Source organism: Hypomesus transpacificus, chromosome 10 (assembly GCF_021917145.1).
Source record: "Hypomesus transpacificus isolate Combined female chromosome 10, fHypTra1, whole genome shotgun sequence".
In the NCBI taxonomy this organism is placed as follows: Eukaryota; Metazoa; Chordata; class Actinopteri; order Osmeriformes; family Osmeridae; genus Hypomesus; species Hypomesus transpacificus.
The window spans coordinates 526,276-543,169 of record NC_061069.1 but is presented as its reverse complement, the minus strand read 5'-3'; the positions used below and the strand labels follow the sequence as shown (position 1 = coordinate 543,169).

Below are 16,894 nucleotides of genomic sequence, written 5' to 3'. Positions count from 1 at the left end.
TCTCCAAAGAGCATGCCGCCTATACGTCGTGGGCCATTCCTCTGACAGGAGACAGCACAATTTCTAGTTTATATGAAGTCGCGTAAATGAAAAACACAAAACGCGTTAAGATGTAAAATAGTTTATTTTTGTAAATGTTTCTAAATTCAATTCCACAAACTCCAAACCTCATATTACTCTGTACACTTCAAAAGGCATTTTTCCAAAAACATTTTTGACTACTTTACAGGACCAAGAAAAATGTAGCACAAACACACTGGCAGGATGATGTCATATAATACAAGAAGAAAAATATCCAAGAAACAATTTTGTTACAACCATTCATTGAGAAAATATATACAATTGAGTTTTCGGAAAGTTAAAAAAATACATGCCATATACATTACAAGTTCTAAGACTGTCTCCAAAATTATACAGTCAACTTGAAATTGTGCACGCAAAACCTCTTCCATTTGCCACTTGTGAAGTGTCTGTGTAAGATAGATTTCTGATTAAGTAGAATGCCATCTCCATTGAAAATGTAGCACCACCTACTGTCTCAAACAAGTTTTCCCACAAATCATGATTTTGTGTGTGTGTGTGTCTCCATACCTTAATTTCACACATCTGAAATGGTCAACAATGTCATGGGACAACTGTACATCATTTCAGTGTAAAAACAAAACAAAAAAACAATAGAGGACAACAAGGTGGTTTCCTAGCCTATTCTGGTTAAAAAAGTAAAAGTTGTGTTTGGGTGGCTTAAAACCTAATTCACAGTTCTAGAAAATCAAACCTGATTAACAGCGAATACATTAGAATGTCCTCTTACACCAGAAGAGTTAGATTCTTTAAGCAATAACTTGTTACCACATTAGTCAACAAAAATATTTCCTCTTGAGTGGTCAAAGTACGTGTAAATCACAAAACACTACACTACAATACCATACTTTTAATACAACAAAAATACTTTTGTGAATTATTGTAGTTATTTTACAAATTCTGTACAGAATAATCATAATATATACTCTCAAACTGAAATCATAATGTCCATCTTAAATAAATTTCAATGACAAATGAAACAAAAGCAGTTCAAAAACATCCCAAACATCAACAAGGTTAAGGTAGTATTTGGTCGGTTATTCCTATATTTTTCTTAATTTACATTTATACAAAAAGTAACAGCATGTCTTTAATCTTCAAAAAGCAATAGCAGTTCAGTCTTCTTTCAACTGTCTCATAATTTTGAGAATAAAATTCATTCACTCAATAAATACAAAACGTCCTCTCCAATTCCACTCAAATCACATGACAAGAAACCTATGATAAAACTGACTCATGGAATCAAGTATTTTAAAGTTGTGTGTGTGTGTGTGTGTATTTGTCTCTTTTTTAGTGCAAGTTAATTTTCCCTTCGTGGTAGTCATTGCTGTACATTCCCCATTCAGTGATGTCTACATTTAGTCATATGGTACTCATTGATAGTATGTAACAAAAGGGCCTGCCCTTAGTAACCAATAAGGCCGCGCCCCGCACAGTGCTCTCTCCTCATTCGCTGGTGGATTCTGCGCCTTATGTACATCTAACACATGCTGACAGACACAAGGTTGTCTGAATGAAGCAGAGCTTGCAACATATGGCACAAGTCACATCCTCTTATGTCCTTCTAGCTTTCTCAACCCTACCGGCTTCTAACTCCTAAGGCGGGACTCAGGTAGAACAGAAGGCCTGAGCCTGATGTTAGTGTGAAAACCCCTCCTCTTTCCCAGGGCAGATTATTGGCATGGAATGCATTTGTGTTGAAGTGTCCTCTTATGTCGTTGTTTGTCAGTTGATCCACTTCCTGCAGTTGGGTGCTCCACAGTGGCAGGGAATTTTGTCCTGGTCGTCCACAGAGTCGAACTTGTAGTCAAAACACAGCTGGAAAATAATGCCGAGTACACAGTTGAGAGGTGCGTCCCTGTTAATGAAGAAAAGTGTCGGTAAAAAAAAAAAAAAAAAATAGCACTCACCTCCTCTCCCTTCTCTACTCTGCGATTGGTGCCAATGATGATTTTATAGCCTCTCTCGAAGGTGACCCTCTCAGCGACACAGTTAGGGGTGCAAGAGTGGTTGATGTACCTAGAATTGCAAACGCACAACATTCAAATGACACAGTCCATTATGCAGACCGTGTCGCAAGCATGCTGACATGGACACGCTACACGCCACAAAGCCGCTCCTTACCTAGCCAAGCCGCCCGTACGAGTGGCGTCCACCACATGTTCACTATCGATGCGGAACATGAACACTCCTCGATTCTGAAAATCACCAGATCAAAAGACAATAAGCGCCTCAATAAGAGCCGTGGCAGTCTTCGCTTCATACCAATGACCCGAGCGTGACGGCTGGGGCTCCCGGCTCCTGACCTGAGCTGTGTACGTCTTCTCCTTCCTGATGGCCACCTCGTTGCGGAGGACGGTTCCGTTGTACTCGATCACCATGGTTTGCTTCTCGATGTCCTTGGCGGCAAACAGTCCCAGACCCTGAGGAGCCCGTCATTGATTCACAGTTACTGTATACATATACGTAAGAAGTCTATACTTCACATTAGCTGTTAGACTTTTGACACATATTTCTAGGCCATTTTGTGCTTTAATGGGATAGACAGGGAAGAATGACAGGAAATATAGGGAGCGTGAGAGAAGGGACAAAATGCAGGAAATGGTCCTAGCCGGATTCATACCCAGGCTGCTGTGGTAAAGCTTCAGCTTACATGGTACGAGCACTTGTCCGGTGAGCCACCGGGGAGTTCCAGACTTGTGAATGTGTAGTGGTCACCCACAGGTGGAGCGACCTGGGGTCTCACCTGGATGCGAGAGCGGGCCAGGTAAACGTTGGCCCTCCACTCGCTTTTCATCCAGCGGTACTGAGAGGACCTGGGGTGCACCGTGGGGGGTTTGGTGTGGGGGGCACCACCCTCTCCCTGGGCTGCATTCTGGTTGGACCTGGAGCTGGTGGGGGGGGAAACGGTCTGGGGCCTGGGGGTTGGGACAGGAAAGTAGAGTTACCAAACCAAAACGGCAAGACTTTGCCTTGGTAATTACAGCAATAAACTATGTGAAATCTGAAGTGGGTCTGAATGCCTGTAGACCTTTCTCTCCATACTGTACCTTATGACCAGAGAGGTGGAGGTGGAGCTGGTTCGGGGCTGGGCGCGGGCTGTGCCGGCGGGGTTGAAAAACAGGGGTAGCTCCATCAGAGGGTTGCGTCCGTAGCGGAAGTTATACCTCTCACAGGACTCCACCCCGGGTAGCTGCAACCAAACCAAATGTATTTGCATCTTAACCGCAACTTCACTGTCCAAAGATGAGAATGCAATACGTTCACATTTTATCTAATTACTTGGAAGAAAAACCAAAAACAGGTACAAACCGATTCTGCAATCTTTGTGACAGCAGAGATGGTGAGTCCAAACAGGTCCTCTCCTTTCAGGTAAACAGGGAAAAGTTTCAGAGTTCCTGATTCATTCCTCCTCTCAGACACTGGGCCCAGGACCTTATCCCACACCCCTGGTAAAACAACAGCCAAGGAGAAAGACATACATGGTTAAGTTACAACAGCTAACTGCATTTGAATCTTTAATGTGTCAAATATTGGTAAGTTATACATTTAATTACAGATTGGTAGTTAGACTTACAACAGTGCACATGCAAGGCCCACACCGGATTCCCTATATAAATCACAATCAACTTGTGTGGTGCACATGATCAAGTGTTTTGTCTCACCCTTTTAACACCCATTGCCTATAAATAGCAATGAAACACCCTCAAGTTAATATTCAACCATGACTGCATGACGTAAAATGGGGTCCGATCCCAACACCTTCAGGTGTGGTAATCACCCTGACCGTGTGAGAATGGCTCTGTCATTGTCAGTTACAGACAGATTTGTGCAACCAACATGAGATGACAAAAAACTCCTATCTGCCTGACTAAAGCGTTCCAGTTAAGTAGGATTCCCAATCCAACTCTCTTAAGCAAAAGCATCTGTGTATTTATTAACCAAAATCATTTGTGTGTGTGTGCGCCTTCCAGCCAGGGAACTCTTCATATATGGTATGGGAAAGATACCCTAACATTTCAGGTTATTATCGTTGCAGTTTCTCATTTCCCCGTGTCTGTACGCATGGGCCAAAGGGTCCGTGGAGGACAGCAGTCTCTCGTCCAGCTTGTGGTTGATAAATCCCAATGCTTGCTTAGAAAGTGCTGTATGCCTGATTTTGTGCGTATGCAACGTTTAGAAATTAGACCCCAGGGGTGTAAAAATAACATTAATTCTAAAAAAGAAAAACACAAATGAAGTGTCAACAGGCTTAGTTAACCAATTCTTTGACCCAACGAATCGAAAATGACACAGAACTATTTTTACAATCAAATGTGATTGCTTTCATCAATTTGTTGTTGCAGCCCTACTCTAGCTGACTAGAGGCGCAGAGACAAACAGATGCTACAAACCCTTAGCAGTGAAGTCAGCCAACACCAGGTCCTTGTAGCCCTGCTCAATGACTCGGATAGTGAACTCTGGCCGCTCCTTCCTCTCCTCCACCGCGCACACGTAGCGACAGCGCCGGTTGCCGTGGCGCATGCTCCAATAGATGCGGCAGGCCTCGTAGCCGGCCGGGTAGATGGCGGTGGCCGAGTGGAAGGCCTCCATCTGCTGAGGAGTGAGTTGGCCCATGGCGTGCAGCACCAGGCTGCCCACACGGAAGGTGTAGCCCAGCTCGGGCCTCTGCACCGCGCTGGCCATCTGTCTGGCCTCGTCCCGCTGCACGTAGACGCGGCGGAAGACGGCAAAGCAGCGCAGCTCGTGCTCCAGAGCCTGTCCAGTGGTGCCGCGGGGCCGGTGGGCGTGGCACAGCATGGTCTTGTCCTTGAAGAAGGTGCAGTGGGCCTGCAGGGCGCAGGTGAAGTGGTACACGTTGGTGCAGCGCAGGCGGTGGCAGCCGCTGGTGGCGCCCACCTGCTGGCAGAAGGCGCAGCGGACGGCCTGGCCGCGGTGCAGGGCCAGCTCCACGTTGATGAGGGCGCCGGCCTGGGTCTCGTACACCTCGGTGGACCACAGAGCGCAGTTGAGGTGCACCCACACGTCCAGGTCCAGGTTGAGCAGCCGGGCGGGGCCGTCGGTGACGCCGTCGCCCAGCTGGTGGCAGAAGCAGCAGCGCCGCTGGTCCCGGAGCAGGGCCGAGGGACGCAGGGAGGCGCCCAGCTTCCGCAGGAGCTCGTCGATCTTGTCCTCGTCCGGGAGCTGGGAGTTCCCCCGGGGGACCACCACCTGGATGCTCCACTTCCTCCAGCGCAAGCCCTTCGGTCTCTTCCCCTGGTGCCAGGTGTCCTGAGCGTGGTGGTGGTGGGGGCGGGGCCGCGCCTTCAGCTTCACCGTCACCTTGATGGCGTCCGACTTGGACTCGGCCTTGGGGGCATCGCTGGCGGAGGGAAAGGGGATGGGAGGGGTGGAGGGCGGCGAGTGTTTGGGCTGGAGCTGGGCCAGGCAGTGGACGTCTAGAGAGGACATGTTGTTGCTGTACTGGTGCTGGGCTTTGGACAGGCTCTCCTGCTCACACTCTGGAAGGAGAGACATCGAATCCTGGGAAAGAGAAATGCAATCAAGTCATCCATGTAATACATCCTCCTACTCGTGTGGAGTCAACGCATCTCCCATCTCAGCGTCTGGGTCTGGTTTTGTTCCAGCGGTGATGGTGGGACCAACCTTGGCGTGTGCGGCTGGCCGGGCCTGTGTGGAGGATGTTGTTGAGGAGGAGGAGGCAGAGTAGAGCAGGAAACAGCTGTGGCTGCAGAAGACCAGGTTTTCATCTGGTCGAGGCTGGCCATCTAGCTCCTAGCCAGAGGACAGCCATGGTTTAGAGAAACAGGAAGGATCAGAGAGAAAGAGAGATGGTGACAGACAGACAGAAAAAGGGAGAGAGAGAGAGTTAAGAGTGAGAGGGCTAAAAAGCTTAAGACTCAAATGAAATCAAAAAGATTGATGCGTGGAAAAACGCCATTTACTGCAAGAGGGGAGTTATATCAAACATCAGCTCTCCCATGTTCAAATATCCTCCCCAGACTCCACAGTCTGAGGGCAGGGCGCTTAACCCGCTAATTGCCCCGAGATTGATTTCACTCCAACGAGGATTTACATAATCAGAGCATAATGTGTGTGCAGTGAGTGTGTGTGTGTGTGTGTGAGCATATGCACATATGAAAGTCTGTATTTGTGGGCCTTCGGGCTAACTCTGTGAATTAGAACGGCCTTTGAAGTGAAGTGTGGGCCTCGGGTCACGACCCGTCTGTCTGTAAAAGGAGGCCCTGGAGACACTAACAGATGCTTGAGCACTACATCCTTCTTAAAGGACAACATTCTGATGACTTAGACCGAGGCCAATGTTTTTGCACAGAATGAGCACACTTAATGGATCCTATGGACCCTAAGCTCTATACATGATGGTAATAACGAGGGACAGATCATATACCCAATCATATCATCAATGCAGGTTATTTACTCTTCTGATTTGATTTGACACTAACTCAAGGTTAGCAAGTGAAGGGCTCTGGTAGTTTACCTGTTTGTGTATGAGAAGGTCTTTGATGGACTTGCGAACTCCATTTCCCAGGACCACCACTTTGCAGTTACAGCACCACTGAGGCTTGGGACCAGGGCTGCCGGGCGGCCTGTGATGGGCTTCCCTGGCTGGGACGGGCCCTGTAACACAGCCACAGTCCATTACACAGGTCCCAATTCATGGCTTAACCTTTGTTAGGCCTCAATGATACGTCATTTCACTCTGACCATACACAGGAATTGTTAGTATTGGGCAAACTCCAGGACCAAATGGGAAAAAAACTAGGACGATCACTTAAGAGATGAGACACGTTGGGTTTAGGACCCTCTCCTCGCTGAGGAAATGACAGCAGATAATTGAGAAGAAGGGCTAGAAGCCGTCGGCCCCTTGATGAGGTGTCCACTTTCCCATCGGCCAGGGTTGAGTAAACTGACCACATTCATTAAGGGCAGGGCGGACAGTTTGACAAGCACTGAGCGAGGGTCGGTGCTCCAGTGAGGTCGGCCTCGGGGATCATTAGCTGGTTTCATTTGCTCGGCGGATCGTTGTCTCCGATCAATAACCATGCCCGTCAGCACGGGGGCTAGCAGTGACTGACGGATAACGAATCCCGAGGGGGGGGGGGGGGGAAACATGGACCGTTTGTAAACATTGTTAACCAGAGCTAATCATGTCTGCAACCGACCAGGACGTGTGCGTGTGTGTTTATGTGTGTGAGGGGGTGATTTGGTGATTTTTGTGTATATGTGTGTGTGTGTGGGGGGGGGGGTGAACATTGCCCCCTCTTGTAGAAGGGCTCCCGGTGTAAGATACACGATTCTTTAAAATTCATTCCCAAAAGGAAAAGCGTTCATAACAAGTGCTCCTCTCACCTGAGGCGTGGGGCTGGAAGGGCATGTGCTGCCCCTGATGCTGCATCATCCCCTGGGGGCCCCCAGCCCTGAAGCGCTGGCCTGGCCCCATGTCCACGCGGCCATGGAAGAGCGCGGTGGGGGGCCGGTGCTCCAGGCCGTGGGGGCCCACGCGGAGCCCGCTCAGCATGGCCAGGGGCCCGCGCTCGGGGGTGCTGCTGACCTCATAGCTGCTGGGGATCTTCACACACAGCAGGTCTGATATGGCTGCCACCACGCCTGTGATGTTCTGTAACGGCCACAAGACAGACTGGTTACACCCGCTGAGCCACTTTCTTTTTTACTTTTCTTTTTTCACTAATAGATTAGTATAGTACACTGGTACATAATAATAGTATTTCATTTTATTTGACGGAGCCCTTTCCGAACACTCAAGGACATCCTACACAAAATGTGCCTATAAGGGTGAGTTAAAAAACGATGGCGGTTAGAAATACATCTAGAATCAGGAGGACAGATAAAGAAAATACACCGGGAAAGATAGGAAAGGCCAAAGGTTATAGGCAATACGAAAGAGATGTGGTTTGAGGAGTGCGTGACAACACACACAACCTAACAACTAGGTACCGAAGCTTGATAGATACATTTCCATTTTTTCAGCATGTCACAGGAAGTAAAAGAGCGGGTAACCTCTGCTGCCGCCGGCCTCAGCGTGATGGCCACAGACACCAGCCCAGGCTTGGAGTCACACATGGGTCCCGAGTGAGAACTGAAGAACATGTTACAGGGCTCCGTCTTGATGTCCTGAAGCCTGGTCAGCGAGCCTTCAGGACGACGAAAGAGCACACAGGGAGACGGGTCAGGATAGAACATACACTCAGGTTACATCGACTTGCCAAGTCACTGTTGACAACGGTAACCACTTCTTGGACAATCTAAGATTGAATGGTCCAGAGGCCGCCGTGAGAGAGCTGTCACCTGTCCTGTCGCCGGTCATCCCGGTGAGCGCAGGGAGCATGGGGAGGACGGGGGAGAGAGAGGGGGACCGGGGCTCCTCCTTCACCAAGGACAGATCCGGGTATCGACTGATCTCCATGCCCACCACACTTTCGGGGGAGGATGAGGGGACAAAGCTGTCAGGTGTGTCCCTGTCCTTGCAGTGCTCTTGTCCTCGGCTACAGGGAAGAGAAGGAGAGGAAAGCAGAGGGAACATCCGTTAACGTCAGGGAGTGTGTGGTCACGTGATACCAGTCAACCTAGATAGGGCAGGGGAGGGGTACTTGTTAGTAAATCAAGGCCACCTCCTTGAGTTTTGCTACGGATTCAATTCAATTTTATTTATATAGCACAATTTTAAAACAACGGTTGACCCATGTGCTCGCAGAAACCCCAAAATACAACAAAACCAACAATAAAACAATGATATATACCCCAAAAAACATTAAATAAACAACAGAGAACATTACAAGTTGTAGGCTTGAGCGACAAGATGCGCTTTTAACTTTGGTAAAAAAATAATGTACAGATGTTCTCCCCGTACACAGTAGACCCCCATGGAGGGAGTCATATAGGATAACTGGTTTCCATGCCAGACCTTCTAAAGAGGGTGGGTAGGTTGTTACCTGAGCTCCTCCTGGTTGTTGTGGGGTGGTGTGGGGAGAGAAGCAGGGACGTCCACAGTCTTGGGGCCCTGGGCTATGGCCCGGGCCAGCAGCTCCTCCTCAGTCCTGAAGGGGACGTGGAAGGGCTTGGGAACCAGGCCTTTGGACACTGTGCAGAGGAGAAACCATGGACATGAGATACTCAGGGCCACAGACTGAGATACTCAGGGCCACAGACTTTTCCCTCCACAAACACACAACTGTAAATTAGGGAATTAGGCTACTTTGCGCTCCCGGGGGCGGTTCAGCGAAAAGAGGAGGCGTGTTCAGGCGCAAACGTTCCCTGGTGCTATTTTGCAGTTTCAGAAAAACAATTCCGCCACAGACCAGGAAAAACGTAGTCTTAAGTCAATGGCGCATTATTCAGATGCTATTTTAAGGGCGCATGCTTGGCCCGTGCGCACTACTGGCGAGGCCAGGGTCTTCTTCCTGCGAAGCTACGTTACATTGTTTTGATATATTGTGTGGCTGTGTTACATTTTTTTCATGTCAATGATTAAAAAGATTTTCATGAGAAATATGGGTCTTAAATTAAGTAAAAAAGTACAATAGTTAATCTAGTTCTAAGAACTAAACAATAAAAAAAATATAACAATTAAAAAAATTTAATATATATAAAAATAATACTAAGAATTTGAATGAGCAGCATGAATGGGCAACTGAGTGCAATGAGAAAACTGCTCTGCCTTTCCCATACAATGTCACTTCTCTATCTTTTATGGCCCTGACGAGAACGTCGGTCTCCTCGGCTGTGAACCGCTCCTGGCGTGCGCCTGGCAAATCCGCCGTTATAATAGCAATCCACCATTGAACAAGCGCGCCTGCTCTTAAAGGGAATGTGAGATGACGCTCTGATTGGTTGATTGCACGTTACACCCAAACCACAACCATTAGTAATGTAGCTACTTCAGACCAACGCATTTTAGATTTGCGCCAGGCGCAGTCATTTATCCCGCCGGTATAATAGCAACAGCGCTGGAGTCCCGCCCACAAAGTTACTTGCGCTTTACGTTTTGATACTTGCGTTTCAGATCGTTAAAATAAGGGCCCTCAGACTTGGACATACGGATACTACAAGTGATGGAGCTATGCTACATGATGATAACCATATTAAATCTGCAGAAAATATATGGCATGTAGACACAATACGAATGCAGTGTTTCATTCTTTTGAAAGATTTCAGACATCTGAGACGGTGGCCAAAGTCAGTTGTGCATAGCCACCCTCCTGTTCCATATGCCCTACATGCTTTACCCATGGCGGCGGCTTTACTAGCCAGCTCCTCTGTGGTGGCGAAGCCGTTGATCATTTTCTGCCGGTTGACAGGCGGCGGTGTCGGGGGGAGGGACGCTGGGGGAGTAGGAGGGTTGCTCAGGTTGTTCTGCTGGAAACCAAAAATGAGCGTCTTTTGTATTATCTTTTATTACAGAGGCATATTAGACAAACATTCTCTCACTCTCTCACTCACAAACAACAGCAGTTGTGTACAATTGCATTGCTTAAAACAGCAAGACTTTCTTTGCAGCAACAGCATGGCAAACATCACATCGGACTCGAAATGAAACCAAAACATTTCCAAACACAGAGGACTTTTTCTAGAAAGCTTAATTCAATCCGCAGCTGACATTTACGCCCTTTGTTCAGATGTCTCTGAAGTGGGGGGAGTACCGTGTTACAACCTACCTTGTAGGCCAACTGGGAGTAGTAGTCTGAGACTCCATCCAGAGAGGCGCTGCCGAAAGTCCCAGACAGGAGGTTCTCTCCGTTCAGCTGCCCGCTGCCGTAGGGAGCAAAGTGGGCAAAGTTGACCCCGATCAGGGGCTCCATCAAGGGCAGGAGGGACAGTTGCTGGGAGAGAGGAAGAGGGAGACCGAACAGGGGTCCGGGCTAAGTTATTACCACATGTTAATGAGGGCTAATGAGTCTGTAACACCTCACTGACACATTTGCATGTTTCATACAATATGCAGTGTTCTTGCTCAAGACAAGTGTTAATGGTGAGTCCTGCTGTATGTATTTCTTGATATATTTCCAGTAGCACTGGCAGCCCTGGTTTTAGGGGCACAGTTTGTCTTGTTAATGTTTATAATTTCACATGCATTGAAAGGAAATAGCTTTATTATGTCTAGATTGTCCATTAAATTAATTTTCTGCCATTATTCTTGGCTCGGTGAAGTCAAAATTGTGCAAATATTGAGAATAATGTTGTTATCTAATTAAACTCTAATTTAATGGAATTGAAAGAATTCAACTCAATCTATTTTGTCTGGAAAGTAGAAACTCAAGTTAAAACTAGTTCCCATTGCACTAGGCCTTTTTAAATAAGCATACAGCTGTAAAGAGCTTAAACCAATAAGAGGCACAGGGGGGGGTTACAGCATAATCATAATTCTCCATACCATTCTTTGGAATAATAACCCCAGCTAATCCCAAGGAGTTCAACAGTCACCATCATTTGCTTGTCCATAATGACAGTAATATCCCTATGATGCACGGGTGTGAGCAGTACACAGTGGGAGCTCGTTTCCAACTCTTTCTGCAGTTACCTGTTTGAGCTGGGTCATTAGTGTGTCCTCGCTGGATTGCACCAGTGTCTTCTCCTCCCCATCTTTCCTCCTCTTCTTGTAGCGAGAGATGGGCTTCTCTCCACCCTTGGGGGCCCTCTTGTTGCGGCCTTTCTTCTTGTCTTGTTCAGGTAACAAGGGACCAGGAAACTCTGGAGGGCCAGACAGCTGACCGTCTGAGTAGGCCTGTAGGGGGGGACAAAACACAGACCAAACACAGTTCAAGATGCCGCATCTCCTACAATAAATAAACAGTAAGTCCTGGTTGAGGCAAAATATCATTCAAAACGTTAGGGTTCTGGCGGTATTTATATTTTGATGTTTTTAGGAGACGAGTGAAAAAAAACACACATAAAAAATGACTCATTCATATAACCCGTGCCATGACTCATACCAATTTAGCTGTGACGGGATTGTCATCGCTCTCTGAATCACGCCGGGTGGCAGTGACTCACGGTGCAAGTTAGGTAGCCGTCACCATGACTAATCGGACTCACCCCGTTGCTGTCCATGGAACTCTGGCGGAGCAGGGCCTTGCAGTCGGCAGCCTCCTCTTCCTCCGAGCGCAGGCTCTCGTCAGACCTCTGGTGGGCCAGCCCCCGGGGCGGCGTGCTCTTGTTCTTCAGGAGATGTTTCAGCAGCTCGTTCCCAGACTCGCCCTTGGCATTGTGGGAGGGGCTCTGACCAGCAGGGAAAGGGGACAAGGCCCCCTTCCAGGCCTCCTCCTTCACCGCACCCATCCCAGTGCCCATCTGGCTGTCCCGGGGGCCGTGGCACTCGCTAGCCTCGGTCTGCTCCAGCTTGATGTTGCTGAGGATCCGATCCTGCTCCAGAGCCTGGGCCCTGGCCATGTCGGAGGAAAGACCCCCGGACAGCTGCCTCTCAAGCTCGGAGTGGATTGGGGTGGAGGAGCCCAGTAATGGGGACCTGGACAGATCCTGGTCCCCGTACATGTGGGCGTTCCTGGTTGGCGTGGAGGAGGTGTCGGACACACAGGGCGTCAGAGGGGCGGTGAGGTCAGAGTGAGGAGTGGAGGGAGTTTTCACCGAATCTGCATCCTCGTCCTTCTTCTTCTTTCGGTTTCTTTTTTTCTTTCCCTTCTCATCCGGGATGATGTTTGAGTAAAGCTGGATGAGAGACTGGCCCGAGCCAGGGAAGTTGGAGGGTAGAGGAGTGGCAGATTCGGGTCCAAAGGGAAGCCCTTCCCCTGGCATCTGGGGCATCATTCCGGGCCCACTGAACCTTCTTGGCCTGGGTTGACCCTGGGCAAAGCCGCCTCCTTGCATCCCAAGGTTATCTGGCCCGAAACCATGCCCCATGTCCTGGCCCATCATCCCATTGCCCATCATGGTCCGTCGGTCTCCACCTTGCATGAAGGACCCGGGGGGGGAACCCATGCCTGGCTGCATGCCTTGCTGCTGGGGGAACATGGGGCCAAGTTGCTGCTGCTGGTGGTGTTGTGGAGGTCTTTGGGGTTGCAAGAAATCCTGGGGCAGATCCGAATTAAAGAAGGGCATCTGGGAGAGAGGCGTCATGTTGCCGTCAGGCCCCAGCATGCCTTGCTGTTCCATTTCCATGCGCTGTTTCAGCGCCCGCTGGCGCTCCACCTCCTGCATGAGTTGCACCCTCTGTCTCTCCTGCTGCTCCCGCAACCTTTCCCTCCTCTCCCGCTCCTGGAAGCCCTCACTGAACGGATTGTTGTCATCAAACTTTAGCCCGCTGCCGCTGGCTCCCTGAACAGGTTTCTGCTGGGGCTGTGAAGGGTGGGCCTCGATGGGCATCTGTGGGTGTGGAGGCAGGCTTCCCATGGGAATCTGAGGAGGCTGGGCTGCCGGGTTGCTCATGGGCACCTGCGGGGGCATTAGCACGGGCATGCCAGGGCCAGCTATGGGCATGGGAGCTCCCGGGTGCCAGCCGGGGGCGTTGGGCATGCGTGGTGGCGCGTTGGGCTGGCCTGGATGGAGAGGCACCTGCTGCATCATGGGATTCATAGGGGGCTGGCCCATCACTGGTCCTCCTGGCATGATGCCAACAGGGCCCTGCATTGGGGGCATCCCTGGCACGGCCGCCATGGCGGGCATCCCAGACGGTGGCATGCTGCTGTGCTGCTGCTGCTTGACTCTGTACTCCTCGATCAGCTCTGCATGCTCCTTCTGCTGCTTCCGGATCTGAGGGAGCAAAGAGTGTTAAATAAGTGCCATGCAATGCATGAACTACAATGGGTTTTCAGCATCTAGGACTTAGAAGAATGACGTATTTTCTCATTGACCCAAGCGACCAGACAGATTGTGTGTCCTGAAGACGGGCTGCGGTGCTATTGTTAACCCAGACAGCTTGAGCGTTTTACCTGCTCCAGTTGTTTCTGCACTACGCCCTGCTGCTCGGTGACATGTTTGAGCTGCTCTGCGTCCTCCTCAGGGAACTCCCTCCCAGCCTTCTTAGCAGTTCTCTGCTTGGCTGACAGGGCCTTCTTAGACTTTCTGTGAGCTCCGATTTTCTCTTCTAGAAACTTCTGCTGCATCTGCAGCAGCTGCTGGGTTTCTTGAAGCCACTCCTCATACTGGGCCTTCTGAGCAGTATCTGTTAAGAGAGAGGTTTGATTCGATTAGGAAAATGTATTGGAGGCCGGAATAACACCAGGGTGGAAAATTGCCTTTGGCTTCACATCACATTAAATAAAGTGCCACATCAACACACACAAACAACAAACGAGAGAGTGAGTGAAAGAAACAGACAGACTCTACACTCTCGCTGTTTTACGCATTCTTTAGAATCAGAATGGGATTTATTCGCCATGAAAGTAAGGAAGGAAGGTGCATACAATAAACATATAGTAACCTAAAATTTAAATATGTAAACTATCTATACTAAGGGTACATAAACTAGCAGTACTAAGTGGAATAAGAATTAAATAAAATGTACAATAAAATAAAATATAAGTTGTCATCAAATAAAATATAAGTTGCCAATTACAATATAGAAATACAAAAAAAAACAAATATTATAAAAAATACAAATGTAAAAACAACACTTTTTTAACACTTTTTATTATTATTGAATATATTCATAAAAAAAGTGTACAAGACTACATTTTATAGACATGGTCCACTTACTGACAAAACCAGGTCCAAAGTTGGGGGGGTTAGGCCTCACCACCTGCGAGGTCAGCTTGCTATCCTGGTTTTAAGAAAAAGTCAAACTTGGTCAAACACTTGTGTTTAGATATCATACAGAAGTTTGTATATTAAATTAATGTTGAATGAAGAAAGAATGGGACGTTTCACTGACTATTGGCTCTGCCACCTGTCCAACCACTGGAGGAGGGAGGGGGCTGTTTTCAGGACATGGGGTGACAGGAGCAGGAGGAAACCTGTGAATTGACAAACACTGAAGCCAAGGATTCACTAACAATAAACACCACAAAAAAGGTCAGTCCCAAACCTGTGTTTACCTGTTCATAACCATTGGTGTCATTCCCATGTTGTTTTGGACCATGACTTTATTGATACCTTTCAGAGCAACCATCTTTGCTTTCATAATAGGGTCTGTGATAGCATCAAAATCTGTAAATAGCAACAACAAAAAATATATATAATTAGCAGTCAGTAAATTTAGCACCACTAAACACTTGGAATATGGGAGTTGCTTTCTGTGACCCTAAGTCCCAGTGTTGTCCACTATGCATTTTGACTGTCAGTGACCATCAGTCGCTCCTGCATGTGAAGTTACCTATGTTTGGGAAGAAGGAGTCACTGGAGCGCTGGCGGATCATAGCCTGCATCTGCCTCTGCTGCTGCTGCTCCTGCCTCTCCTGGTCCAGGAGGTCCTGCAAGAGGAGGGGCTGTTCCTCCAGCAGCAGGGGCCGATGCTGCTGGCCCTGCTGACCCAGAGTCTGGCTCAACAGGGCTTGCTGGGCCAGGGTCAGACCACTCGGGTCCAGCACCTGGTCGCCTCCAAATGCATCCATGGACGTCTCGTCTGGGTCGGGTTGGTTGTCGGCTTGTTTGACAGAGTCTCCCATGGGGTTTAGTGAAGGGTCCTCAGATTGCTGTTTGATGAGGAGGCCAGAGAGGACTGGGGTGGAATCAGAGAGCTGCTGAGCTGGAGCACTAGTGCTTTCATCTGTTGGCTGGTCTGTCCCGTCCGTGGGCATCTGACCGTCTTTAACTTCCTCCTTGATCCTCTGCTCGGTTGGCAGGGAAGCCAAGTTCTGATTGGTGCAAGTTTCAGGTTTGATATTTGCTGAGGACTGGTTGGCAGAAAGCTCTGATTTCCCCATTCCAGATGTTGAACTGAAGGAATTTGTGGTAACGCTGGAGTTCTTCTTCTCAGACAAAGCCTTCTGGATGTCTGAGGCATCACTGTGATCCTCCATAGTGTCACTTAGGTCCAGTTCTTCGTTAAACATGTCCTTCTTGATGTCATCCAGATCTGGATCTGCCGTGTATGCAATGATGTCAAACTTTCCTGAGGTTAGGAAGTCATCAAGATGCAAGTCGTTTGTCTCAAGGTCCAAATCTTTGCCATCGTCTGGATCTAGATTCAGGTTCTCCAAGTCAGCGTCAACTAAATCTTTCACCTCTACGTCTTCAAGGTCTTTGACAGCTGATTCCACAGTGTCCAGCTTCTCCTCTACTCCTTCACTGCTAGTCATGGGGACTGTCTCAGCCTGCCCATGCAGCATCATGGAGCCAGCCATACTCTGAGTCTCATTAGAAGCAGGCTGGCTCATTGATCTCATCAGTGGTGACTGTCTAGGCATGATGGTGCCCTGCATTTGAGGCTGCTGGTGAAGGTTTTCCATGCTGGCAGATATCTGGCCACTCTGGTTCCCCATGGGATCCATCATCCTGGGGACTTGGTTTGGAGGGAATCGGAACTCTGGCCCACCCATGAAGCCAGGAGGCCTCTGAGGCTGGACACTCGGGTCCATGTTGGCCTGCATGGGTCCCGAGGGGCTGAAGGGGAGACGAAGCCTGCTTTCAACGGCTCTGTGCCTGAGCTCAATGAAGGGCTGGCCCATAATGTTGTGCTGCTGCACTGGCATTCCCCGAGGATGAAAGTGCTGAGGCATCCCAGCCGGGTTGCCTCCCATGGACTTGGCCATGTCCACAGACATGGAGCGTCTCATCTGGGGGTGAACGTCCTGCATTTGGTGCGGCCCTCTGGGGAAGAACTCCTGTCCTCCATGAGGTCCCTGACCTCCGGGTGGAAATGCAAACCTGAAAGAGAAAGGAG

The 16,894-nt window shown here is 48.9% G+C and overlaps 1 protein-coding gene across 8 annotated transcripts in view; it reads right to left on the bottom strand.

Moving 5' to 3' along the window:
* Positions 1 to 111: 111 nt before the first annotated feature.
* Positions 112 to 16,894, bottom strand: part of kmt2cb (lysine (K)-specific methyltransferase 2Cb) — a 54,439-nt gene continuing 37,656 nt past the window's right edge. For 7 of the 8 annotated variants that reach the window (XM_047028071.1, XM_047028077.1, XM_047028076.1 and 4 more), the window contains 23 exons: positions 15,386 to 16,878; positions 15,108 to 15,219; positions 14,945 to 15,026; positions 14,770 to 14,833; positions 14,004 to 14,236; positions 12,154 to 13,824; positions 11,639 to 11,842; positions 10,776 to 10,940; positions 10,347 to 10,476; positions 9,054 to 9,201; positions 8,410 to 8,606; positions 8,122 to 8,255; positions 7,453 to 7,720; positions 6,581 to 6,720; positions 5,728 to 5,856; positions 4,476 to 5,604; positions 3,394 to 3,530; positions 3,132 to 3,274; positions 2,828 to 2,999; positions 2,388 to 2,504; positions 2,206 to 2,279; positions 1,992 to 2,100; positions 112 to 1,899 (listed from right to left, as the gene is read on the bottom strand). In XM_047028071.1, the coding sequence (XP_046884027.1) occupies positions 1,807 to 1,899; positions 1,992 to 2,100; positions 2,206 to 2,279; positions 2,388 to 2,504; positions 2,828 to 2,999; positions 3,132 to 3,274; positions 3,394 to 3,530; positions 4,476 to 5,604; positions 5,728 to 5,856; positions 6,581 to 6,720; positions 7,453 to 7,720; positions 8,122 to 8,255; positions 8,410 to 8,606; positions 9,054 to 9,201; positions 10,347 to 10,476; positions 10,776 to 10,940; positions 11,639 to 11,842; positions 12,154 to 13,824; positions 14,004 to 14,236; positions 14,770 to 14,833; positions 14,945 to 15,026; positions 15,108 to 15,219; positions 15,386 to 16,878 (7,144 nt within the window). In that variant the 3' untranslated portion in view covers positions 112 to 1,806. The remainder of the gene's footprint in view (positions 1,900 to 1,991; positions 2,101 to 2,205; positions 2,280 to 2,387; positions 2,505 to 2,827; positions 3,000 to 3,131; positions 3,275 to 3,393; positions 3,531 to 4,475; positions 5,605 to 5,727; positions 5,857 to 6,580; positions 6,721 to 7,452; positions 7,721 to 8,121; positions 8,256 to 8,409; positions 8,607 to 9,053; positions 9,202 to 10,346; positions 10,477 to 10,775; positions 10,941 to 11,638; positions 11,843 to 12,153; positions 13,825 to 14,003; positions 14,237 to 14,769; positions 14,834 to 14,944; positions 15,027 to 15,107; positions 15,220 to 15,385; positions 16,879 to 16,894) is intronic. The other variant, XM_047028074.1, reaches the window with a different exon arrangement.